General features: G+C 37.5%; 1 protein-coding gene across 2 annotated transcripts in view; it reads left to right on the top strand.

The window, feature by feature from the left end:
• The window catches only part of ANKRD31 (ankyrin repeat domain 31), a 171987-nt gene that overhangs the window by 74883 nt on the left and 69549 nt on the right, over positions 1-27555 (top strand). Inside the window, exons 12-17 of one of the 2 annotated variants that reach the window (XM_085013838.1) lie at positions 7518-7660; positions 17925-18069; positions 21052-21104; positions 22081-23590; positions 24096-24266; positions 26672-26809. In XM_085013838.1, coding sequence (XP_084869964.1) covers positions 7518-7660; positions 17925-18069; positions 21052-21104; positions 22081-23590; positions 24096-24266; positions 26672-26809 — 2160 coding nt within the window. Of the gene's footprint in view, positions 1-7517; positions 7661-17924; positions 18070-21051; positions 21105-22080; positions 23597-24095; positions 24267-26671; positions 26810-27555 lie in introns of both variants that reach the window. The other variant, XM_085013837.1, reaches the window with a different exon arrangement.

The raw sequence follows: 27555 nt of genomic DNA, 5'->3' as shown, positions 1-27555 counted from the left end.
CTACAGCTGTAAACTTCCCTCTTAAAATTGCTTTTGCTGCATCCCATAGACTTTGGACCATTGTGTTTCCATTTCTATTTGTCTTGAGGTATTTTCTGATTTCTTCTTTGATTTCTTCATTGACCCATTGGTTTTGTTTAGTAGCATGTTGATTAATCTCTCATGTTTATACTTTTCCCATTTTTCTTCCTGTAATTGATTTCTAGTTTCATACCATCGTGGTTGGGAAAATGGTTGATACAATTCCTATCCTCATAAATTTGCTGAGACTTGTTCTGTGCTCTAGTATGTGATCTATCTTGGAGAATGTTCCATGTGTATTTGAAGAGAATATTCTGCTGGGTTTGTATGGAGTATCTTATAGATATCTATTAAGTCCAACCGGTCTGTTGTGTCATTGAACACCACTGTTGTCTTACTGATTTTCTGTCTGTATGGTCTGTCCATTCAAGTAAGTGGGATGTTAGAGTCCCATATTGTATTATCAGTTTCTTCCTTTGTCTCTTAATATTTGCTTCACATATTTAAATACTCCTATATTAGATGGATATATGTTAATGAATATAATATCCCCTTCTTGTATTTATCCCTTTATCATTTTATAATACACTTCCTTTTCTTTTGTTATAGACATTGTTTTAACATCTATGTTTGTCTGATATGACTATTGCAACCCCCACTTTCTTGGCATTTCCATGCATAGAAGAATATCTTTTTCTATCATCGCACTTTCAGTTTCTGTGTATCTTCATTTCTGAAGTAAGTCTCCTGTAAGTAGCTTATAGATGGGTCTTGTTTTTTTAATCCATTCAGCTACCCTATGTGTTTTGACTGGAGCATTTAGTACTTTGATGTTTAAAATATTTATTTATTTATTTATTTATTTGATCACACCCATGGCATATGGAAGTTCCTGGGCCAGGGATCAAACCCACACCACACCAGCATCCTAAGCCACTGCAGTAACAACACCATATCCTTAACTTGCTGTGCCACAAGAGAACTCTGTTTAATTTTTGAGGGAGTTCCTGTTGTGGCTCAGCAGAAATGAATCCAACTAGGATCCATGAGGATGCAGATTCAATCCCTGGCCTTGCTCAGTGGGTTAAGGATTTGGCATTGCCATGAGCTGTGGTATAGGTCACAGATGCAGCTCAGATCTGGCATTGCTGTGGCTGTGGTGTAGGCTGGCAGTCGTAGCCCCCATTTGACCCCTAGCCTGGGAACTTCCATACGCTGTGGATGTGGCCCTAAAAAGCAAAAATTAAAATAAGATAAAGTAATTTTTTACAGATATGAATTTATTGCCATTTTATTACTTGTTTTACAGTTGTTTTCATAGTTCTTTCCTGTTCTTTTCTTCTTTTAGTTTCTGCTCTTATAGTTTGATGATGTCCTTTAGTGGTATGTTTGTGTTCATTTGGTTTTGATATATCTCTCATAGGTTTTTTTTTTTTTTTTTTTTTTTTTTTTTTTTTAGTCTTTTTAGGGTGCACCCGTGGCATATGGAGATTCCCAGGCTAGGGTTGAATCAGAGCTGAAGCCACTGGCCTACGCCACAGCCACAGCAATGCCAGATCCTAGCCACGTATGCAACCTACACCACGGCTCATGGCAATACCAGATCCTTAACCCACTGAGTGAGGCCAGGGATTGAACCTGTGTCCTCATGGATACTAATCAGATTCATTTCCACCGAGCTACAACGAGACCTCCTCATAGGTTTTTGACTTGTGGTTACCATGGGTTCGTATATGTTGACCAGTAACTATATCCATATGTTTTAAACATGTAGTCCTTAAATTGAAACATATTCCAAGAGCTACATTTTTTTTCCCTCCTCCATATTTTGTTTTTGATATCATATTTTAAATCTTCATGTTTATTGTTTTACTGATTATTAAAGTTTTACTTAGTTTTATAATTTTTTGTCTTTTAATTTCCATACTAGTTTATTTAACTGGTTGATCCTCAGTCTTTGCTGAGTATTTATTTGCCCTTATTATTGCAATATTTTTTCTTTTCTATAGATACTTATTCCTTGTTATTCCCTTTTCTTTTCCACTTAGAGAAGACTCTTCAACATTTCGTGAAGGTTGGTTAAGTATTGATGAACTCTCCTTCATCTCTCCTTCCATTCTAAATGGTAGTCTCGCTACTCTAAATGGCTAGAGTATCCTAGGTTGCAGGTTTTAACACTTTTGGCACTTTAAATTTATCATGCAACTTCTTTCTGGCCTGCAAAATTTCTTCAGAAAAATCACCTGATAGTCTCATGGGAATACCTTTATATGACTCTTCGTTTTTCTCTTGCTACCTCTAGAGTTCTCTCTATATCTTTTAACTTTTGCCATTTTAATTATGATATGTCTTGTTGTGAATCTGTTTGGGTTCATCTTGTTTGGAACCATCTGTGCTTCCTATACTTGGATATCTTTTTCCTTTTTCAGCCATAATTATATTAAATACATTTTTGGCCCTCTTCCTCTCTCTCTTCTCATTCTGGGACCCTCAATAATATGAATGTTTGTGTGCTTGATGTTATCCCATAGATCCCTTAAACTGTTCTCATTTAAAAAAAAAAAATCTCTTTTCCTTTCCCCTGTTCTGTTTGTGTGATTGCCATTATTCTGTCTTCCAGGTCACTTATGAATTCTTCTAATTCACCTAGTCTGCTGTCATTTCTTCTAGTGTGTTTTTCATTTCACTTACTGTGTTCTTCAGTTCTGATTCTTTTTTATATTTTCTAGTACCTTGTGGAAATTCTCCTTGGTTTTTTTTTTTCCTTAATTCAGTTAGCATTTTTATTAATGCTTTGAATCCCTTATCTGGTAAATTGTTTCTGTTTCATCATTTGTTTTTTTCAGTGGTTTTCTCTGGCTCTTTCAATTGAAAAAATTCCTCCATCTTCTCATTTTACTAACTTTCTCTGTTTGTATGAAATTAGTTGAAGTAGTTACCTGTGCAGTCTTGAAGGGGTGTCCTTGTGTGGGAGCATCACTATACAGTCTGTGTATACCTGGTGGCTTTTGTGGGAGAGTTGGATTTTATATGAGCACAAGTCACATCTTTTTTCAGGAGGTGCTGGCAGCCATCACCTTGGTTGGAGGGGAGGTGGGACTGGATGGAGGAGCTGGGGCCAGCTCTAGGTGTGAGTCAAAGCTTCTTCTGTGTTCACTGGCCATCAACACCTTGTTGGAGGTGGGGGGAGACAAATCCCAGTCTGCTTGAGCAGCAGCCCCAAGGTTTGGGTCCAAGCTGACTTAGTTCCCTTGATGTATGAGGCCTCCTGCCTACTAGCACTAGCACTCTTGCCCCACAGGGAAGCCACACTGGAGCAAGAGGAATGGGTATGGATGCTTGCCTGTGTAGGCACCAGCAACTGGCTGGCCCTCCTCTTTTCAGATGCTGCTTCTAGTTTGAGCCTCCTCAGTTTCTGATGGACAAAGTCTTTCCTCGGTCCTGGCAGCTCTTGCTCCAGTGTGTAGCTGGGGCATGAGGTGAATTTGGCTGGAGCATTTGTTCGCCTTAGGCCAGGGTCACTTTGGAGTGGTCATGGGAAACCAGTCAGCTACCCATGTGTTCTTAATCCACACTCTCTCCCCTGTCTTGAGAACAGGCAAGTATTTGTGTGCTCCTCACAAGCAGAGTCTCATTAGTCCCACCAGCCCTCCACACAGCCAAGGAGAGCTCATCTTCCCTTTGTCAGCCACTTGAGGGCTAAGGCACTCATTATGTGGCTGATCCACTCACTCCTCAGGAAGGGTCTCTCCCCATGTCATCTCCCTTTACTTCTAAGTCCCCTCCCAGAGGCACAGGTCCTAACCTGATCACTCCTCTTGTCTTCCTCCTGGTTCTGTGTGGATCTTTCTTACAGCCTTGCTTGTGCAGGAGTCTTTCCGCCAGTCTCTGGTTAGTTTTCATTTAGAATTGTTGCACATGTAGATGGCCTTTGGATGTATTTGTGAGGAAAGGTGAGTTCCACATCCTCCTACTCTGCCATCTTGATCCGAGATATCTATATTTTTAATTTCATACCTATCCATCTAAAATCTATTTCTCAGTCCACATTTATGTTGATGCATTTCAAAGAAAATTGTACACAGTACATTTTACCACTCAACACCTCAGCCTGGATATCTTTAACTAGAGTTCAATAGTTTTTTTTTTTTTAAGGTAAAATTTTCGTGCAGTGAAATGTCAAGTCTTAAACGTGCCATTTGATAAGTTTTAACAAATACATTCATATTTTTAACCCAAATCTCTATCAAGAGATAGAACATTACTCTCATTCCAAAGAGTTCCCTCACGCCTGTTCCCAGTCCTTCCCAACCTCCCTGTCTAAAAGCCACTGCTGTTCTGATATTTTTCACCATAGATTAATTAGTTTTGCCCCTTCAATATTTTGCCATTGAGCATGGTGGTAGCTGTAGGGTTTTGTAGCTCCTTTTCATCAGATTGAGAAATCTATCCCTAATTTTCTGAGAATTTTTGTCAGGAATGAAAACTTGGTTATGATATCCTTTTTTATATATTGCTAGATTTGATTTGTTAATATTTTATTAAGAATTTTTACATTTTTATTCATGAGTAATATCAGTCTGTAATTTTCTATTTATTGTAATTCTTTTATCTTGATATCAGGATTAGCTAATGTTTTGTTAAGGATTTTTTTTTTGTACCTGTGTTCATTAGGAATATTGGTCTACAGTTTTCTTATAATGTGTGGTTTTGGTATCAAGATTATACAGACCTCATAAAATTAATTAAGTATTCTGGAGTTCCCATTGTGGCTCAGCAGGTTAAGAACTTGACATAGTGTCTGTGAGGCTACAGGTTCCATCCCTGGCCTCATTCAGTAGGTTAAGAATCTGGCTTTGCCACAAGCTGTGGCATAGGTCACAGATGTGGCTCAGATCTGGTGTTGCTGTGGCTGTGGTGTAGGCCTGCAGCTGTGGTTCCCATTTGACCCCTAGCCCAGGAATTTCCATATGCTGAATATGTGACTGTGAAAAAAAATTGTCTTTCCTCTTCTGATTCCTGTGAGAGTTTGTGTAAGATTTTTTTTTTTTCTTTCCTTAAAGGTTTGACAGAACTTAGAGTGAAACTCTCTGGGCTTCTAGTTTTCTTTGTGGGAAGATTTTGATAATAAACTCAAATTCTTTAATAGATGTGGACTAGTCAGATTTTCTGTTTCATATTGTGGGTCAGTTTTGTTAAGTTGTATTTTTCAAGGGACTTTTTTCATCTAAGTTGTAGAATTTATTGACATGGAGTTATTTATGATATTCTCTTGTTATCCTTTTAGCGTCTGCAGATCTTTAGGGATAGTTTATTTTTCATTCCTAATATTGCTCATTGCCTTCCTTCTTCCCTTCCTTCCTTCCTTCCTCTCTTCCTTCATTCCTTTTTCTTTTCTTCTTCCTTCTTACACCCAAGCTAGTTTAAGCAAGAGGATTATCAATTCTATTGACTTTTTTTCAAAGAAAAAAACTACTACTGGCTTTTCAATTTTTCTCTATTATCTGTATCATATTTTATTGATTTCTGTTCCTTTTTGGCTTCTACTTATTTTGTTTTGCCTTGTCCTTTTTTATGCTTCTTCAGTTTGAAAATGAGGTCCCAGACTTTTCTACATTCTTCCCTACTATAAGCAATTTAAAGCTTTAAGTTTCCCTTTAAATACTGCTTTTGCTGCATTCCACATTATTCATGTTTTGTATTTTTGTTATAAAATATGATGTTTTATATTTCAGTTTGAAATAATTTTAAATTTCTTTTATGATTTCTTCTTTGACTCCAAGATTATAGTACAAGGGTCTTTTTTGGTTTGGGGTTTTTTTTTTTTTTTGGCCACACCCATGGCATGTGGACATTCCCAGGCCAGGGGTTGAACCCACACCATAGCAGCAATCCAGACTGCTGCAGTGATAACACTGGATCCTTAACCTGCTGTGCCACAAGAGAACTCCTAGAAGTTGTTTATAATTTTTTTTTTTCATTTTGCTTTTTAGGGCCACATTCACAGCATATGGAGGTTCCCAGGCTAGGGGTCAGATCGGAGCTGCAGCTCCCAGCCTACACCACAGCCACAGCAATGAAAGATCTGAGCCACATCTGCGAGCTACACCACAGCTCATGGCAATGCCAGATCCTTAACCCACTGAGCAAGGCCAGGGATCGAACCCACGTCTTCATGAATCCTGGTTGGATTCGTTAACCACTGAGCCACGAAGGGAACTCCAGAAGTTGTTAAATTTTAAAACATTTGGGGATTCTCTGATATCTTTCTATTGTTGCTTTCTAATTCAATTCCATTCTATGACTTTGGGCCTTTTACATTTATTGAGAGTTGTTTTACTGCCTATGCCTAGGATACTGTCTTTGGTCTTTCTTGGTAAATGTCGCCTGTCCACTCCAATGTTTATTCTTCACTTGTTAGATCTTCTGTTCTATAAATGTCAGTTAGATGAAGGTGTTTGATAATGTTCACTTCATCTTGTTTTTACATATATTTTGTCAGGTCGATCTGGCATTTTCTTAGGGAGCGTTGAAATCTTAACACCTGTGATTGTGGAGTTGTCTTTTTTTCCCTTTAATCCTGTAAATTTTTGCTTCTTGTATTCTGAAGTTCTATTGTTAGGTACATACACAATTGTAATTGTCATGTCTTCTGATACATTGACCTTTTTATCATTAAGAAATATCCCTCTTTAACTCTGATAATATACTTTGTCTTGAAAGCTACTATATGTGATTAATATAGACATCCTATGCTGCTTATGTTTCCTGTCTATTTGCTAAATCATTTTATATGCTTTTATTTTCAACCTATCTGTATCTTTTTATTTAAAATATGTTTCATATGGACCTATGATTTTGCTTTTTGATCCATTCTGACATGGGGGTTGGGGTGCCAACCTCTTCCGCATGGTCAGAAATCCAAGTATAAATTAGAGTCAGCCCTCTGTATCCATGGCTTCTCCTTTAACCAACTTTGGATCGTCTAGTACCGTAGTATTTATTATTGAAAGAAAATTGGTGTATAACATGAACCCACACAGTTCAAAGCCATGTTATTCAAGAGTCACCTGTATATTTCTGACTTCTATGTAGTCCTGCCGGCTGGATTACTTTAAATGGAAGTACGCTGAGCTACAAATCTATGCTCCCCCCCTCCATCTTCTATGCAGAAGAGTAGCCTGCAACCAGCATTCTATATGTACTAATAATAACCCCCTCTACAGCCTTTTTATTTGAGGAGGGCAAGAATAGTTTCCAATATTTTACTTCTTTTCATATTTTTGTGTATTCACTCCAACAGTAGGGGTAGGAATTTTATTTGTCCATCAGATTTTTTAATCCATAGATAATATAGGTTCCTTTCATGGCGGGACTATCTTGTCTCATATAACCAAAATGTTTTTAAAGCAACAACTTAGAGTTTTTATTTTAAGGGCAAGCACAAACATTGTTAAGATGCCGAATAAACAGGCTGTTTCTTTTTTGTGTAATAGGTTGGACAGCACTTCATGAAGCTAGCGTAGGAGGATTTTATCCGATAGTGAATGCACTGTTAAAAGGTGGAGCGGACGTAAATGTCAGAGGAATGTACCAGATCACTCCCCTGCATGATGCTGTGATGAATGGACATTATAAGGTACTGTAATTCTTTTGTTTTCAGAGCAGACATCACATCTGCAAGTATTAAAAATCCCTGGAGGAGTTCCCATCGTGGCTCAGCAGTTAATGAATCCAACTAGCATCCATGAGGACACGGGTTCAATCCCTGGCCTTGCTCAGTGGGTTATGGATCCGGCATTGCCATGAGCTATGGTGTAGGTCACAAACGTGGCTCGGATCCACTGTTGCTGTGGCTGTGGTGTAGGCCAGCAGCTACAGCTGCAGTTCAAACCCTAGCCTGGGAACCTCCATATGCTGCGAGTGTGGCCCCCCCGCCAAAACAAACAAAACCAACAACATAAAAGACCAAAAAAAAAAAAAAAAAAATCTCTGGGACCAAGCAATAGAAAAACAGATAGGGATTCAGTTTCAGTTCATTCTGCTAATCAATACTCAGAATTTATCAGAGTTCCCTGGTGCCTCAGTGGGTTAAGGATCCTGCATTGTCTCTGCTGTGGCTCAGGTTACTACTGTGACATGGATTTAATCCCTGGCCCAGGAACTTCTGCATGCTACAGGCACAGCCAAAATAAAAAAAAAAAACCTCAGAATTTATAATAAAATTTTACCATGTAATAGCTTGGTTGTGCCTAATATGGTGAAGGCCATTTTACATGTTACTTTTAATAATTACAGAACATGTATTTTGGTTACACATAGTATTTTTTCTTAACTTCTTAAAGACTCTTTTTGTATGGTACTTTATAGGTTTTAGGAGAATGCTTTCTTCTTAGAGTGTTACACAGTCATGTCCAGTCCTGCTATCAGGCTCACAGTTGTATGTAGTCTAGTGTTACTTTTAGAGTCACCATAAGACATGAGAACCTCCCAGGTTTAATGATCAGCCAGTACACATTAGCACAGAGGTGCCAATGGTTAAAATATCAAAAGACTATAATTCCTTGCAAGCTGGTTAATAGTAACTGCAATAATGGTAATATTAATTAAGATTGCGAGTTCCAGCACACATGCTTTATCATGTATCCTCTGAGCATTCTAGACTTTTTTTTAGTTCAAGCACTGCATTGGGCTTAGGCATTTGCTGAAAATACCTTACTATTTATTTCAAGTATTGGAAGTTGCCTCTGGGTTTGAAACCTCTGGAGTAGGAAAGGGGACTAATCAACTTGGCTCAGGAAGATCTGTTCTGTGTTCCTCCAGAAAAAATGCCTACCACAAGTAGAGCTGGGGAAGGCTCCAGGAGCCACGGGCATAGACAGATAGGGCATATCCCTTCCTGGTGTGGAATAGTGCTTAGGTGGTTTTGTTTTGGATAACGTGTCACCTGGTAGTAGGTGGTCATTCCTGCACATTTTGTAGAGGGCTTGCGGGAGAGAATTCTGCCGAGGACCTAATTTAATAGCCAGAAGAATGCTAGGACAAGAGATGGTGTGAGCCGTCTCTCTGTCCTTTACCCCCTCTTCAAAGCTGGCTGCTAGCAGAAAAAGCTCATGTGAGTGTTTCTTTTCTCTCTCCATGGTCCATCCCCTCTCCACCTTGCCAGGCCTGACCTGTTCTGGTGAGGAATCTTCTCTCCCTTTAGGCCATGTGAGCTTTGGGTGCTTTGCTTTTTCTTCTTTTCCTTCGGTTCTTCCTTTGCCCCTCCTGATAACTTGGTTCCAGTTAACTTCTGCCTCACAGGCTAGAATTGGCTGCCATCTCTCGGGCTTTTGCAGGTTTGTAGCTTTCTCTTGTGCCCTCAGTGAAGTAAAGGGGACGAAAGACGCAGGCCTCTAGCTCCTGAGTCTAGTTTCCTCACTTCTTACCTCACTCTCACTCTCCACGCACTGAACCCTTTTTGATTCTTGTGCTCCTGGCCCCATGGCATATCCTGACTGATGATGGGAGAAAAAAGAATAACAGGACAGGAGTTGGAAGTCTACCGAATGGCCATGAGGATTAAAAGCCAAAATCGGGTGGGTCAGGGTGATGTCACAATTGTCTTCTCCTTCCCGTTCGCTAGAGGGAGTCAACGGGTTACTTCACTCAGTCCAGGAGCGCGTCACAGAACTCCTAGTCTCTTCTGCACTAACTTAAGAAACAAAGCCTTCAGAAGCAAAGTGACACAGGACATTGTTTGGAGGGTGGAATAGGGATGGTGGGAGCATCATCCCTTGGGCTGACTTTGAGAAATCTCTTAGGTGAGACAAAGATGGTTAGAAAAATGGCCTAGACCCTGGGTATGGGATTGCTCCCATTCCTTAGAAGTGACAGGACTAAAGATATGAAACAGGGAAGCTCTGGAACCCTGACCCCAGCACCTGGAGAATACGAGCTTCTTAAACACTCCAGAGTTAAAGGAATTCAAACATATTTTCTTACAGGCATTGATTGTTATATTGGAAAGTTACCAAAAGATAGGAATACTAGAAGATAATATCCTATTTTTTAAGTGAAAAAGAAGTTAAAAAACATAAAAAACTGTGTAATTCCATTTATTTGAAATATTCCATTTATTTGTAATAGTCCAAATCTGTGGAGACAGGATTAGAAATGGGAGGAGGTGGAGGGTGAGTAATAGGGAGTCACAGATAATGGTTAAAGGGTTTCTTTTGGGGGAATGAAACAGTTTCAAAATTAAGATTGTGGTTATGGCTGAGCAGCCTTCTTTATATACTAAAAAGACATTGAATTATATTCTTTATATGGGTGAATTGTATGGCATTTGAATTATATCCCAATAAAACTGTTAAAAAATAAATACCTTCTTTTAAGTGTGGAAAAGGTAGAATCTGTGAATTGCAGGTGTTCAGTTCAGTGTGGTTTCTTAGAGAAATCTGGACCAAATTATTAAACATGTGGTGGCAGACATTTAGGCAAGCATGTAGGAATCTTTGAGAATCTGCAGACATCACTAAGAACAAGTCTTGTCAGACGAAGCTTGATCCTATTGTATTAGGCTTTCTTTGTTAGTAGGTGAAGGAAATGGCATGACCAGTTAATTTATCACAATTTTAATCAGCTTTTGTTTGATGAAGTGTCCAGTGGTATATGAGTAATTGACATGTCGAATTGGAGGTTCACTGACAGTGTTATTAAGATTCACGGATATTGAAAAGATGTTCCCTAAACATGGCGTTTATGCACTCCATTTGTGTCTGGAGTGAGCTCGCTTATAAAGTTTGATTATATAATCTGTTACGCTATAAAAAGTCAAACCATCTCTACTGGCTGAAACATGGGTGGTATTTTGTTGTTTGGAGTATTTTTTAAAAATCCCAGGCATCATACCATTTTACCCGTAAATACTTGTTCTTCATCTTTAACGTATAAGTTTATTAATACCATTTAACAATACCCAGTTCATATTTGAAGTTCTCCAAATTATCTAAAAATGTTGTTTATTACAAGTTTTTGTTTGAATCAGAAGCCATCAGGATCTCCATGTCCCATGTGTTTGTTATGTCTCTTAAGTATGTTTTCATCTGTAACAGTTCTTTCTATATTATGTTTTTTTGTGTGTCTTCTAGAACCTGTATCATTTGCCCTATAGAATTTTTTAAATTCTGCGTTTGACTGATTTTATCTTTGTGGTATTGTGTAGCTTGTTTCATCCCATATTTTCTGTAAATGGATATTTTAATGGAAAATCTCTTCAGAGGCCACAGTCTGGGTGCTAGGTACACTCATTGCTACTGGAAGCCATTGCTTTTTAGGCATTTTCAGTGAAACACATACTTTTAGAAAGAAAAACAAATTATGGATTCTTACTCGTATTTGTGTTTCAAACTTAATAGTATAGATTCTTAACTTGGATTTTATACTTATATCTCTTTTTCTCTGATGCTAAACGTTTGTTTCTTAATACATTAACTTATTTCTGTATTGTACATTGTAGAGTATTGACTGTTAGTTATATTATTATTAACATTATTCATTTGAATAAGATACTTGGATCAAATTATACATGCTTTTACTCTACTGAATTTTGTCATGGATTTCATGTATTATTTATTGAAGTAAATAATATTAATTTACCCCCCCCAAAATTGTTATCATTAGCAATGAAACAACTAACGAAGTACTTTTTATAGTTATTTTTGTTTTGTTTACATCCCGCTAGGAATGTATGGTCAAAATATTGGCTTTTCAAGGGCTTAAAAGAGTTTTATTCTCTGTCCTATTGGCTTCTTACCCAAGGGAGTTGTTGGAAGGCAGAGATGTGGAATCATGTCCTCTGATCTGAGAAGGAACTTTGAGACTGAAAAACAAAGCAGACAACTCTGTAAAAGTGCAGTGGTGAAGTTTATTGTGGGTAACTCACATGCCAGCAGGACTGGGCAGACAACAGTCCAGAGGCCTTCCCAGCCCTGCTTGCACCACTGAAAGAAGTATGAAAGGATTTAAAGAGGCTGAGGCTAAAAATAGAACCTGACTACCTGGTGAGAAGTATGTCCACACTGACTAGCGTTGGTGATTGTTCCTCTCCCTGGGGGTCTCATGACTTAACCATCTGCGTCAGCTAAAGGCACTCTTCAGTTTTCACATCAGATGAAGGCAAGGGTGAAAGTAGATAGGGAATTTATCTGCCTTGGGGGCATTCCTTGTGAGTAGGATAAAGCTCAGTCATGCAGAAAGGCAAGGAGGTAGGACTGCAGGCCTAAGAGGGAGCTGCCAAAATGGAGCCAGTGTGGTTCAGCCACACAGAAGTCAGCTGATTCTACAGGAGGAAAGCACGGGATGCAGTAATATGATTAAAAGTGAAAAGCCATGGGCAAACTTTAAGTAGAACTGTATTTCCTTCAGGGGCCTGTTGTTTGATGAACTAAATAAGTGGGAATTGTGATGCCAGCCACTTACTGAAATGGCCCTGCTTGTTCCAGTTTAGAACATGTGGTGGCCTTAAGATCTATCCACATATTCTTTAACACGCCTCCCTATGAAAGGGGGAACCTGATTCCTCTCCTCAGCAGTGTGGGCTGGAGTTTCAGTGACTTGGTTCTAACAAATAAAATATGGCAGAAGTGACATTGTATATGACTTTTTTTTTTCTTTTCTTTTCCCACTGTACAGCAAGGGGATCAAGTTATCCTTACATGTATACATTTTTTTCCCCACCCTTTGTTCTGTTGCAACATGAGTATCTAGACATAGTTCTCAATGCTACTCAGCAGGATCTCCTTGTAAGTCTGTTCTAAGTTGTATCTGATAACCCCAAGCTCCTGATCCCTCCCACTCCCTCCCTCTCCCATCAGACAGCTACAAGTCTATTTTCCAAGTCCATGATTTTCTTTTCTGTGGAGATGTTCATTTGTGCTGGATATTAGATTCCAGTTATAAGTGATATCATATGGTATTTGTCTTTCTGGCTCATTTCACTCAGTATGAGAGTCTCTAGTTCCATCCATGTTGCTGCAAATGGCATTATGTCATTCTTTTTTATAGCTGAGTAGTATTCCATTGTGTATATATACCACATCTTCTGAATCCAATCACCTGTCAATGGACATTTGGCTTGTTTCCATGTCTTGGCTATTGTGAATAGTGTTGCAATGAACATGTAGGTGCATGTGTCTCTTAAGTAGAGTTTTGTCCGGATAGATGCCCAAGAGTGGGATTGCTGGGTCATATGGAAGTTCTATGTATAGATTTCTAAGGTATCTCCAAACTGTTCTCCATAGTGGTTGTACCAGCTTACATTCCCACCAACAGTGCAGGAGGGTTCCCTTTTCTCCACAGCCCCTCCAACACTTGTTATTTGTTGATTTATTAATGATGGCCATTCTGACTGGTGTGAGGTGGTATCTCATGGTTGTTTTGATTTGCATTTCTCTTATGATCAGCGATGTTGAGCATTTTCTCATGTGTTTTTGCTGGCCATCTGTATATCTTCCTTGGAGATCAGTCTATTCAGGTCTTTTGCCCATTTTTCCATTGCTTGATTGGCTTTTTTGCTGTTGGGTTGTATAAGTTGCTTATATATTCTAGAGATTAAGCCCTTGTCAGTTGCATCATTTGAAACTATTTTCTCCCATTCTGTAAGTTGTCTTTTTGTTTTCTTTTGGGTTTCCTTTGCTGTGCAAAAGCTTTTCAGTTTGATGAGGTCCCATGGGTTTATTTTTGCTCTGATTTCTATTGCTTTGGGAGACTGCCCTGAGAAAATATTCATGATGTTGATGTCAGAGAGTGTTTTGCCTATGTTTTCTTCTAGGAGTTTGATGGTGTCCTGTCGTATATTTAAGTCTTTCAGCCATTTGGAGTTTATTTTTGTGCATGGTGTGAGGGTGTGTTCTAATTTCATTGCTTTGCATGCAGCTGTTCAGGTTTCCCAGCAATGCTTGCTGAATAGACTTTCTTTTTCCCATTTTATGTTCTTGCCTCCCTTGTCAAAGATTAATTGACCACAGGTGTCAGGGTTTATTTCCAGGTTCTCTATTCTGTTCCACTGGTCGGTCTGTCTGTTTTGATACCAGTACCACACTGTTTTGATGACTGTGGCTTTGTAATATTTTTAAAGTCTGGGAGAGTTATGCCTCCTGCTTGGTTTTTATTTCTCAGGATTGCTTTGGCAATTCTGGGTCTTTTGTTCCATATAAGTGTTTGGATTGTTCTAGTTCTGTGAAAAATGTCATGGGTAATTTGATAGGGAATGCATTGTATCTATAGATTGCTTTGGGTAGTATGGCCATTTTTACAATATTGATTTTTCTAATCCATGAACATGGAATCTCTTTCCATTTCTTTACATCTTCTTTGATTTCTTTGATTAAAGTTTTATAGTTCTTGGCATATAGGTCCTTCACCTCCTTGGTCAGGTATATTCCGAGGTATTTGATTTTGTGAGGTGCAGTTTTAAAAGGTATTATATTTTTATATTCTTTTTCTAATATTTCATTGCTGGTATACAGAAATGTGACTGACTTCTGAATGTTAATCTTATATCCTGCTACTTTGCTGAATTTATTACATATATGACTTTTGAGACTAGGTTGAAAGCTGTTGTGGCTTCTTCCTTGTTCTCTCATGCATTTGTTTATTAACTCTGGATGTCATATGATGCAAACACTCAACAGCTCTGTGGAGAGGTTCACATGGCAGTGAACCAAAGCCTCCTGTCCACAGTCATGTAAGTGAGCCATTTTAGAAGAAGATCTTCCAGCCCGAATCAAGCTTTTGGATGATTCATCTCCAGCCAACCCCTTGACTATAACCTCATGAGAGACCCTAAGACAGAACCACCCACCTATGCCACTCCTAAATTCCTGAGCCACAAGAACTATGAGATTTTAAATATTTACTAGTATTATATTTTTGGCTATACCTAGGACATGTGAACATTCCTGGGCTAGGGATCAGACCTGTGCCACAGAAGCAACCCAAGCTGCTGGAGTGACAATGCTGGATCCTCAACCCACACCACAAGAGAACTCCTATTATTGTTTTAAACTACAGAGTTTTGGGGTAATTTGTTAGGTAGCAGCAGATAACTAATACAGAACCTAAATGCAGGTTTAAGAGAGTGATAGGAAGCTCAGTGGAAATTATTACCATTTGGTGAGAAGAGAGTTTTTTAAGTTAAAAGGTTTATAAGTAGGCTTCAGAATTTCAGAGTTCCTAGTATCAAGCTATAGAGGGAGTTGGTAAATGTGGATAGTTGGTTAAGCAGAGTATCTGTTGTCTAAAAGAGACTGCCAAAGTAATGCATCCATGTCCTTGGGGTCATCCACCCAGATTTCCAGAAAAGTGAGGCTCTAGCCCCCCCTGCCTTTTCCCTTCCTCCACTTTTCTTTGTCATGCTCCTTGGTTCTGAGTTATTCTCATACTGCATGGTTTCTTATTTGACATAAAACTTCCAGAGGTAAACAATACAGCTCTTTTGGCAGCCTGCTTCCAAATCTACTTTTCCTGAAAGAAGCCAGTACTCTGTTTGTTCTGCTAAAGCAAACGTGAAGATCAAGGCATAAATCCTTTTTTTTTTCTTTTCTTTTTTGCATTTTTTTCTTTTTTCTTCTTTTTTTTTTTTTTTTTTTTTTAGGCCACACCTGTGCGGCATATGGAAGTTCCCAGGCTAGGGGTCGAATTGGAGCTGCAACTGCTGGCCTACACCACAGCCACAGCAATGCAGGATCTGAGCCACATCTGCGACCTACACCACAGCTCATGGCAACACCAAATCCTTAACCCACTGAGCAAGGCCAGGGATTGAACCCACATCCTCATCGATAATGTGTTAGGTTCGTTACCACTGAGCCACAGTGGGAACTCCCAGGCATAAATTCTTTTATCTTCTTCTTGTACATGGCTTGTGTATGAATTATAGTTTTAGTCATATCATATCTACTATTACTTTCAATTCCTCTGTCTAGCATTAAATTTCCACACTAAATTGTTTGAAAATAGAATCATCAGGTTGCTAAGTCTTAATAATTGTTAAAAGATTTAGCTCATATTGTCCCTATATGTGGTGGGGCATTTTTTTTTCTAGAATATATTCTTATGAAAGGAAAATATATGTATCTTTAATTTTTAGATGCGTAAAATTTTATAGAAATTCAGATCCTTCTTCTTGTTGAAGACATAGAAATTTAGGCTTCTTTTAGTGTAATGTTATTTAAAGCCTATTCCCCACATCCTCCTTGACCAACATTCATTCTTTTATTAAACAACATTTATTAAACAGATCTTCTTGCTAGATACTGAGATGGGCACGGGGAATATAAGGATGGTTAAGACATTTGTCTGTTGCAGAAGCATGGAAGCAACTTAAACATCCATCAATAGGATACTGGTTAAATAAATATGGTACGTTAATTAGTATGTTAAAAAGTAAACTATTACCCAGCTGCTAAAAATAATGAAGTTCATATCAATATGGAGCAGTCTTCAAGGGCTGGTGCAGGGTGAGGTGGGCGTAAAAGCAGCTAACATCCAGAGGAATGTATATAGTTTGTGACAACTTGTGTGAGAAAAAACGGACATAAAAACATGTCCACTTTCTAGCATTAACTAGAAAAATTCAGAAGAAATTGTAACCAGAGCTAACTTAGAAAAAATAGATGACTAGAGCACAAGGGTGGAGGAGGGAAACTTATTTTTCATTGAATATTTTTCTGAGCCTTCTTATTTTGAGCCATATTTATTCATTTCCTATTCAAAAGTGGTAAATTAATTTTAAAAGAAAACCAGCATCTTCCCCTCAAAAAACCTGGAGTACAAGAGTGACAGATATATAAGAAATAAATATATAGAGTATATTGGAAATAAAATACATAAAAGAAGGAAGAGGTCATTTTTCTCTAGGGCATCAATGGATGAGATCAGGGAGAGCTTCATAGAGGAGGTCTAGTAATAGGTGAAGGATCACCAGTTTCTCCCTGACACTGAGGAGGAGCAGCAGCCACACAGGTGTACATAGGAGACATAACTATCTCCTGAAATGTGTTAAAATTACATTTACCGCAGTTCCCATCGTGGCCCAGCAGAAATGAACCTAATATCCATGAGGATGTGGGTTTGAGCCCTGGCCTCGCTCAGTGGGTTAAGGATCCAGCATTGCTGTGAGCTGTGGTGTAGGTTGCAGACACAACTTGGATCCCATGTTGCTGTGGCTGTGGTGCAGGCCGGTAGCTGTAGCTCCAATTCAACCCTTACCCTGGAAACTTCTATATGCTGTGGGTGCGGCCCTAAAAAGACAAAAAAAAAAAAATTACATTTATTACTGCAGAACACAATCCTAATTCCCAGTATACCTGCCAGTCCTATTTCACCAGCAACTCAACCACAAACATTTCTGCCCCTCCTTCTGTCTTCCTTTCCTCCCTTCTCCCTCACTTCCTCTCTCCTTTTCCTTTTTCTATAAGAGAAGGCATATATACATCAACAGATTATGATTTTGTTGTTGATGCTACTTATATGTGGAATCTAAAAAATAAAACTCATTATATAACAAACTAACGTATAAACAGAAATAGGCTCACAGATATAGAGAATAAACTAATGGCTACAAGTGGGGAGATGGAAGGGGGAGGGGCAAAATACAGGCATGGGATCAAGAGATACAAACTACTACTTATAAAATAAATAAGCAGAGTTCCCTTGTGGCATGGCAGGTTAAGGATCTAAATTTATGATTTGTCATATAGCAGTTACATTAATTTTTGTTATTGGGCAAAGATGTTACAGGTAAACCCAAATTGTATTGTTAAAAGAAATATTTGATGTTGCTTAGAGATGTATGCTAGCACACATTTACAATAATACACCTTTGGTCTGGGTCCCTCACATGATCAATCTTCCTCTAGGTGGTAAAGTTACTTCTTTTGAATGGAGCAGATCCTTTATTCAGAAATGCCAGTGGAGAGTGTGCTTTGGATGAGGCCAAAGACTCATGTATGAAGCGTCTCCTTGAGAGATACGTTCCTAAACATCAAAAACATCTTATATCAGGTGAGATTCAACTACCCTGTTATATTTGTTCATCATGTCAGTAGAGAGATATAGAAATCAAATTTAGAATTATAGAAATTAAATTGATTTTCCTCATACATTTTGAGAAAATTCATCCACTGGTGTCCTTGCTCCGTTCCTTTGGTAGAGCATACAGACTTGTTTGCAAATGCACCAAATGGAGGGACTCTAAAAGAACAAAGAAAGGTAATATTATATGTACTTTTCCCCAGAATGTGCATTGCTAATAGTTTAGAAAACTTCTGTAAAGTTCTAGGGTTTTTTTCTCCATAATCCATTGAATGAATAATATGAGTTCATGTAGTAACACAAGGTGATTTAAGTTATATTTGACTATATCTCTTTCACTGAATATGGCCATATGTTTACTGTTTCCTTAAGAATCTTTTCTTATGGCTGTACTTTTGCCCTCTCACTCATTATTACACTGGCAGTTTGAACTACAAAAGAACTTGATCTGCAATTTCAGAAAGATTATACAAGAATTATTTATTATTGAAGTATGGTTGATTTATAATGTTATATTGGTTTCAGGTGTCAGTGTAGTGATTTAATGTTTTTATAGATTATATTCCATTTAAAGTTATTACAAAATAATGGCTTTCTTTCCCTGTGCTATACAATATATCCTTGTTTCTTTTTTTTCTTTTGTCCATGCCCACAGCATGTGGAAGTTCCTTGGACCAGGGATCAAACGTCCACCACAGCAGCAACTCAGAACACTGTAGTGACGCCACTGTAGTGACAACACTGGATCCTTAACCCACCATGCCACAAGGGAACTCTGCTTATTTATTTTATAAGTAGTAAACTTATTTGTAACTCTTGATCCCATATGCCTATTTTGCCCCTCCCCCTTCCCTCTCCCCACTGTAGCCACTGTTTATTCTCTATATCTGTGAGTCTGTTTCTGTTTATACATTAGTTTGTTATATAATTTGTTTTATTTTTTAGATTCCATATATAAGTGATAACATAGAGTATTTGTCTTTCTCTGTCTTATTTCACCAGTATCCTCTAGGTCCATTCATTTTGTTGCAGGTGGCAGAAATTCATTCTTTTTTAAGGTTGAGTAATAGTCCATTGTGTGTGTGTGTGTGTGTATTACATCTTCTTTATCCATTTATCTGTTGTGGACAGTTAGTTTGCTTCCATATTTTGGCTATTTGTAAATAATTCTGCTGTGAACATTGGGGTGCATGTATCTTTTTTAATAATTTTTTTTTGTTGTTTTCTTCAGGTCCATACCCAGCAGTGAAGTTGCTGGATATGGTAGTTCTATTTTTGGTTTTTTGAAGGACCTCTGTTTTTGAAAACTTACTGTTTTCCATAGTGACTGCACCAATTTACATTCCCACCAACAGGATTTGCTCTTTCATAAATCCTTGACAACCTTTGTTGTTTGTAGACTTTTTGATAATCATTTTGACAGATGCGAGGTAATAAATATCTCATTGAGTTTTTGATTTGCATTTCTCTGTTGATTATTGATGTTGAGCATCTTTTCATGTGCCTATTAGCCATCTGATTATCTTCCTTGGAAAAATGTCTGTTTAGATTTCATTTTTTTTATTTGTTTTTTTTAATATTGAGTTATATGAGCTGTTTATTATATATTTTGGATATTAACCCCTTATTGTTCATATAATTTGCACATATTTTCTACTACTCAGTAGATCATCTTTTTATTTTGTCAGTGGTTTCCTTTGCTTTACAAAAGCTTTTAAGCTTAATTAAATCACATTTGTTTATTTTTGCTTTTGTTTCCTTTGCCTTAGGAGACAGATCCAAAACAATATTGCTTTGATTTATGTCAAAGTGTTCTTTTTTAGGAGTTTATGATCTTATATGTATGCCTTTAATCCATTTTGAGTTTATTTTCATATATGGTGTAAGAAAATGTTCTAAGTGCATTCTAAATGTAGCTGTCCAATTTTACCACTTATTGAAGGCATTGCTTATTGAAGAGACTTTCTTTTCTCCATTGTAGGTTCTTGCCACCTTTGTCATAGATTAATTGACCCTAGTAGCATGGGTTTATTTCTGGACTCTCTTTTGTTCCACTAATCTATTTGTCTTTTTTCTGTGTCATTACCATGTTGTTTTGATGGCTGTAGTTTTATACTATAGCCTGAAGTCAGGGAGCATGATACCCCCAGCTCTGTTCTTCCTTCTCGGGATTGTTTTGGCAATTCGAAGTCTTTCATGATTCCGTACAAATTTTAGGATTATATGTTCTAGTTCTGTGAAAAATGTTGTGGATGTTTTGATAGTGATTATAGTAAATCTGTAGATTGCTTTGGATAGTATATAATTTTAACAATATTAATTCTTCCAAATCAAAAAACACAGTGTATCTTTCCTTTTCTTTGTATCATTTTCCATTTCCTTCATCAGTGTTTTATGATTTTCAGAGTATAGGTTTTTCACCTCCTTGGTTAAGTTTGTTCCTAGGTATTCTGTTCCTTTTGATACAATTATAAATGAGATGTTTTTTCTTTCTTTTTCTGATAGCTCACTATTAGTGTGTAGAAAAGCAACAGATTTCTGTATATTAGTCTTGTATCCTGCAGCTTCATTAAGCACATGTATTAGGAAATGATGACAATACAGTTAATTATGGATTTTTTTTTGCCTTGTAAAAGCTTGCCACAGTTGCATATCTGAGTATGGCTGTAGGAAATATAAAAATACAGAGTTTAGTGCCCATCTTTAGCATTATTTTGTTGGGTGTGTTTTGCTTTTCCTACAGAAATATTTTTCAATCTCTCAAGAGAGTATTTGCTTTCTGATAAATATGGAAATTATAGGAATGTTAAATGTGCCAATTTAAATAGAAAGTGATTACATCATTTCACTTTTTCCATTTGATTTTCTCATGGCAAAGAACTTGTGGGTTTTAAAAGTCTAGAGGCTGAGCACTAGAAGCTGTTTTCTTTGATTTTCTCATTTTGTCTACAGCTCTAAAGAACGACACTGATCCCTCAGACATAGAGGATGCGCACCAGCACAAGGTATATCTCTGTTCAGCAATACACATTTTTATAGAATACACCTGCTGGTTGTTTTTCAGAGGGGAGAGGAAAACTACTGAAGCATTTATCAGGAACAGTGACTTCACTTTTGCTTTTAAGACACTTTGGAATAATTACATGAGAATCAGAAGGTTCTGGGCTGTTAGTTTAGGAAGCACTTGAGTAAATGTAGCATATCTGGGTACACTAAAGTATTCGTAGCCATTTCCTTTCTCCTCTTCATGGTGCCATGAGGTTTATCAACCATGTTAAATTTCCTCTAGCCTAAGAGCAGTGTAAGAGTCCAAGGTATTGATCCATCCTTTCAAACTTTACATGGTAGGCAGTTATTTTTCATCTGGTGCTTGGGTTGTGATGTGTGAGAGGAACAGTGTCCCTGTTTTAATCTTAATAGCCACAGTAATCTTTCCACATTACTTTCCAGTAATCTTTACAGACCAACTTGGTTGCATGTCTGTCTTTTTTCTTTTCATATCCCTTCTTCCACTGCTGTACCTGGGACCTCTCATAGATACCATAGGGAGAAACTCTTAATTCTAGCTCTGTCTACGTAACAAATGGGAGAAGACACTGTTTCTAAAGCATTTTGTAACATTTCCTTATAAAGTATCTGATTATTTTAAAAGCCTATAAAAACTAGGTAGATTAAAATATTTTTATTATGTATAGTGAGATTATAGTGCTAAAATACTGATAAATTTGAATGTCCAGGAGAAGACGAAGATATCAGTGTAAACACTCATACTGAGTCTGAGGCTATTACCTTTGCTTTTCTTCTATTAGGCTACTTTTCTGAAATACATATCAAGTTATATATATATCCCAGCAGGCCGTATAGTTATATCAAATTATTAAATGGGATAGAATAATAATTTGATTTATTTCCAATCTGGAATGAATTGAGTGTAGAACTATGGCTGAAAATTAAAGCTAACTATGTATTTTGTTTCTATAGAAACCAAAATTCAGTTCTAAAAATCACAGTGGGTTTGTTTGTGATGAAAATTCCAACAGACAGAAGCCAGAATATGTAAAAGTCAATAAAGGAAGCAAAGAGGGTTTATTTATAACTAAAGAAGATGTATATGAACATCACCAAAAAGATTCCCCATACACACAACTTGGTAAATCCAAGCGTAAGCGATCAACTCTTAAGCAGATATACTCTACAGGACGCAGAAAGGACAATTTCCATAATGCTGAGAATCTCAGGACAAAAGTGTCTAAAGATAAAGAAAGAAGAGGTACACAGTGTAAAAGGACTCAAGTGGATGATGCAGTCCACGAAAGCAGTCCAAGAAAGACAAAGACGACAGCTGTCTCTTCTTCCAGAGGAGTAAACCAGGTGGTTACTTGTCAGCAACATATTCTGCAGACCTTTGATGACCTTCCAGAAGAGTCATGTAAATCTTTTAGCCCAGTTCTCGCAGGCCTGAAAAATGGTTTAGGTAACAATGTTGAAACTTGGTCAGTTTCTGAGGAGACATGTACCCGGAGCCTGAATTTATCAGATAGTCAAGAAATAAAATTTGTGGCATTAGAATCCATTGACCAAGCTGAAGCTGTTTATTTCTCAGGACTTTCTTTACATAAAAATACCAAGTTTACAGATCAGGAGCCTCATACTCACCAAGAAGAACAGCATATTAGCCCCTATAAATCTCATGCAAACAGTCAATCAGGTCAAAAAGATGAGAGCCTTAGTAAGTGGGAAAAAATTTCCCCATCCTTTACAAAAGAAAATTTTAATAATGATGATGGTGATTCCTGTGCTACTGAGGAAACTGTAACATCTAAAAAGGTGATAATTTCTTCAGGTTGCAAAAACCATGAGAATTATAAAGAGAATACAACAATTAGCAAAAAAATGGATTTTCAACAATTTTTATATTCTGAAGACCGTTTTTCACAGGAAAATGAGTTAAAAGCAGGCAGCCTGGCCATACTTCCACAACAGGAAGCTGTTAATTTTTCTAATTCAGATAATGTAATAGTTTCTGAACATGTTTCAGATTATGAACCATGCACATGTGGAACTTCTTTTGATCACTCACAAGGCAGTGCTGAGTGTACTTCCCTGGCTTGTACAAGAACACTCTCAACAAAAGATGTTTCAGAGTTGACCAGTCACATGGAGCTCTTTGAGAGCCCTCAGGATTGTAGTCCTAGCACACCGACTCATTTAAGGAATCAAACCGATCCACATACTGTGGAAAAGGAAGAAAAGGAGGTCAACACTAAGAGGAATTACACTGACAGAGAGCAAAAAACAAGTTCCTCACATAGCCCTTTATCCACAGTTGTTCATTCTCAAGTATTAGAAACAACTAAGGTTGAAAAAAGGAGAGAAGAAAGCAAAACCATACCTGATACAGATTTTTATTCCACAGACAGTATCAATAAAGAATTGACCAGCATCTCACAACTTAGTCAAAGAGAAGAGAAGGAAATTTCTCACAAACCAGGTATTAGTAGTATTGTTCCATTTGTGCACATTTCCTATTGATTTACTTATAGAAATTTCCAACTGAATTCCCCTCAATGTATGCCCAAACTAATACAACTGAGGACATATGGGCCATAATTTGGAACTACTGTTAATTAGTTAAATAATGGTGTTTAAAATAAAACCATTATTATAAAAAAATGCTGCTAAATCGATATTGACAGAGGTTAATAAACAATATTTCTATCAGTCTTTATGTTCCTTTAGTATCAGGAAACCTAACATTTTCACAATAGGAAATTGTTAGCTCCAGTGATTTCAGTGGCTCACTGTTGAAATTGCATCCAGTGAACTAATTTATGTTCATTGTATGAAAATAATTTTAAAGGCTTCCATTCCTTTAAAATAAACACTCCAGCTAGAAAGAAAAACTTGGAACAATTACATGACTAGACCCTTTTTTTAAGTTATGTGGCTAGTAAGGAGAACTACAATACTGATATTGCAAAATATTTGTTTTTCAGGTGAGGAATTAACTAATAATATCAATGGAGATGAAAGCACTATAAGAAATTGTGAGGATAAAAAAGAAAAAACAGATTTAGAAATTCACATGTCTACTAGTATCCAAGAACATAAAAAAGTTCAGAATATCAGAAAAAGACAAAATTTCTTGAAAGCTACCTGTAGCCAAGGTTTGTATTCCTATACTTATTTAGTAAAGGTTTGCATGATCAAGCCTAGCAATCCACTTTCCTTCAGGGAATTTCTAAACTTTCAGATTTACTGTTAATTTTTTTTCAGTCATTCACTAATTTATAAGATTATTTCAGCTGTGTTTGTTGGATGGTTTTACTCTAAAACACCACTTGAGAATCTATCTGTCTTCCAATGTATTGTCATATTTTTTGCCTATGACTTCCAAATTTTTATGTTAGAGAACATAAGATAACCGGGAGAGACAGGAAGATTAAGTGGGAGCAGCACATCTGAATTGTGTCGGATTCCTTAGGTATTTCCTCTGAACCCTTTTAACATAGGAAATTAAAGAAGCATAGCCACTAGCTTCTTTGTGTCAGGTAAGTGAACTATGTGTGCGTGTGGACAGCTAAGTATTCTCTGGTAGTTCTTGGAGCTAGTTCTGTGGTGAACAGTAGTCTGGACCATTTCAAGTTAAATGCTAAGCACTGAAAAATTGATTTAGTAAGAAAAAGTTGATATAGTAAGAGGTAGGAATATTAGGCATTCTCTTGAACCTTCCCTCATTGCCCCCCCTCTCCTGTAAACTAAAGCCCTTCTTGTACATACCTCCTGTAGTGGTTGAATAAAGTGTCCATTTCCTAATCCCCGGAATGTGTGATACTATTTTTTATAAAGAGTGATCACCTTCATTAGAAAAAGAATCTTTGCAGATAAAGTTAGGGATTTTTTTTTTTTTTTTTTTTTTTTTTGGGCTGCACCTGTGCCATATGGAGGTTCCCAGGTTAGGGGTTGAATCAGAGCTGTAGCTGCCAGCCTACACCACAGCCACAGCAATGACCGATCCAAGCTGTGTCTGCTGTCTACACCATAGCTCATGGTAATGCAGGATCCTTAACCCGCTGAGCGAGGCCAGGGATTGAACCTACATTCTCATGGATGCGAGTCGGATTTGTTTCTGCTGAGCCATGACGGGAACTCCAGAAGAAGAATCTTGGCAGATGTAGTTAGGGATCCTGAGGTGAGGGAATTATTCTGGATTTTCCAAATGGGACTCAAATTTAATGGCACGTGTCCTTATAAAAGAAAAATGGAGAGAGCTTTGAGACACATTGTAAAGAAAAAGACAATGTGAAGAGCCAGACAGGAACGATGTGGCCAAAAGCCAAGGAAGGTAAGGAATGCTGGTTGAAGTGTTCTCTTGGTTAGAAGCAAGTTATTCAAGAGGGGTGCATTTCGCACGGTCCTAAATACCAGGAAGTGAGGATCATTAGGATCCTGAAAGTCTTCCCTCCAGAGGAGGCTTCGTGGGTGGGCTGGAGAATATGCATTTCTAGCTTCTTTCCCAATTGATATTGATACTACTAATCTGGGGCTACATTTTGAGAACTACTGGTTTAATGAATATTCTTTTCTGTTTCATCACCCTAATCTTATACTTTGCCTTGCATCACAGTCTGAAGCTTCACTGATGCAGTTTCTACAGAAAATAAACCTCCCGGCTCCTGGCTGGGAAATAGGTGCCAGGCAATTTGGGCTTGGAGAGGGAACTTGGCGTCCTCGTTTCCAACTTGTTTCACGTGTGCTTTTTCTGGTACCTGATGCCCCCAAGTCTGGAGTACGTGGGTTAACACAGTCTCTCTTCCACTAGAATTCCTTTTGCGGGTACTTGGGATGGAGCATTCTCCTCTCTACCAAGTCAGTTAACTCTTTTCCGTCAGTGACTGTCCACTTTCCCAAGTGAAGTCTTTGTCCTCTGTTGTTTCCTCTTCTATTTTGTTTATATGACATTACAGAAAAATCTTTTACTACATCATTTTAGTATGGTTTGGGGAGGAAGTAGGGAAAAAATGGTTGTTTTTAGCTTCAGCTCGTTTTTCAAACTTACGATGTAAGGGAAAGATTTTCTATGAAAATGCATTTTCATATGAAGTATTGCATTTTCTATGAAAGAAAAGTAAAATACCCATTAGGCCATAGTTTGATTCTTGGCATCTTTTGTGATCAGAAACACACCCATTGAGATAGAAAGTAGTTGTAGAAAGAGTATTTTTATAAAATCGCAGTTTGCTTATTTTAAGAAAATTTTTATCCAAGGACTGCTAAAGGACTTCTGAGAGTGAATTGGGTGTAGAAATGAAGCAAGTTTCATTTGTTTTAATCAAGCTTATGATAGAATGAACAACTGCTAGAATGAATTTGAAGCAATATGGTTAGATGCTCTGTTATTTCTTTACATTTTAAAATAGTAACAGCAATGATAATATCAACTGAGGTATATTTCCATGTGGTGCATCCTGCTTAGGATGTTTTGGGAAGTTGCTATGTATTTTCTAAGCTCCTTCATAATAATCAGCACTTGGCAGAAAAGAAGCCTGAGTTTTGCTTGGCGAATTTACAGAAATGAAAACAGCTGGGATCAATAAGAGGCATGCCAGAGGGGAAAGCCGGCTTCATTTGGCTGCCAGAAGAGGAAATTTGTCCCTGGTGAAAGCTCTAATAGAATCTGGAGCAGATGTGAATCTAAAAGATAATGCAGGTTTGTATTTTGAAATCGTAGTGCTCTTTGTCATTTGAACTCACTGATACACACATTTCATCCACCCTCCCCCATTTTGATCTTGGCTGATATAGGCCTGTTAACCTTGAAAATCTTTTTTACAGTGTATTATTATTTAGTTCACTAGTAAGTTTTGTCTTGGTTCCCGCCAATTGCTAAAATAACCTTTTCCTTCAAAACAGTTTTTAACATATGTTTGGGAGCATTCAGAGGGAGTATACAGAGTGCGAAGTAAAAGAAGCTTTATTTAGGCCTTTCCCATGGAGACCTTAATATCATTCCCTAACTTTTGAAAGAATGCCAGTTTTCCATTGCCTTGTCTCTTCTTTCCTCCTCTCTTTATACTCTTCCTGTTTTCTCCCTTGCCTTGTTTTTATTTTAAACCTCCATTTTAAAGGTGATCTAGTATTTTTCTCAAGCACAAAAAAAACTTGTGTGAGGAATTCCAAAGGGGAAAAATTCGAAGATTGATTGATCAAATGTCATTTTAAAGAGAAGTGTGGCAATAGAAGATACAAATAGGAAAGTCAGATGATCTTAGTCTATTTTAATATCTGATTTGAAACCAAGTGACATGAATACTATTTACTCTGGTCCCATTATATTTTCTATGAGTCTTTTGTTTTGGCACTTGTATCAACAAATGTTTTTGATGAGGTTAATGTGTTTAAAAAATGAAACATGCATTCCAAATTGAGGTATAGTTGACTTATAATATATTAGTT

The sequence above is a fragment of the Sus scrofa genome, chromosome 2 (assembly GCF_054392235.1).
Source record: "Sus scrofa isolate SSC_HxYL_T2T_F1_AM1 chromosome 2, Sscrofa_HxYL_maternal_Yorkshire_Landrace_v2.0, whole genome shotgun sequence".
NCBI classification, from domain to species: Eukaryota; Metazoa; Chordata; class Mammalia; order Artiodactyla; family Suidae; genus Sus; species Sus scrofa.
The sequence above is the reverse complement of the archived record's forward strand: the minus strand, read 5'-3'. Positions and strand labels throughout refer to the sequence as shown.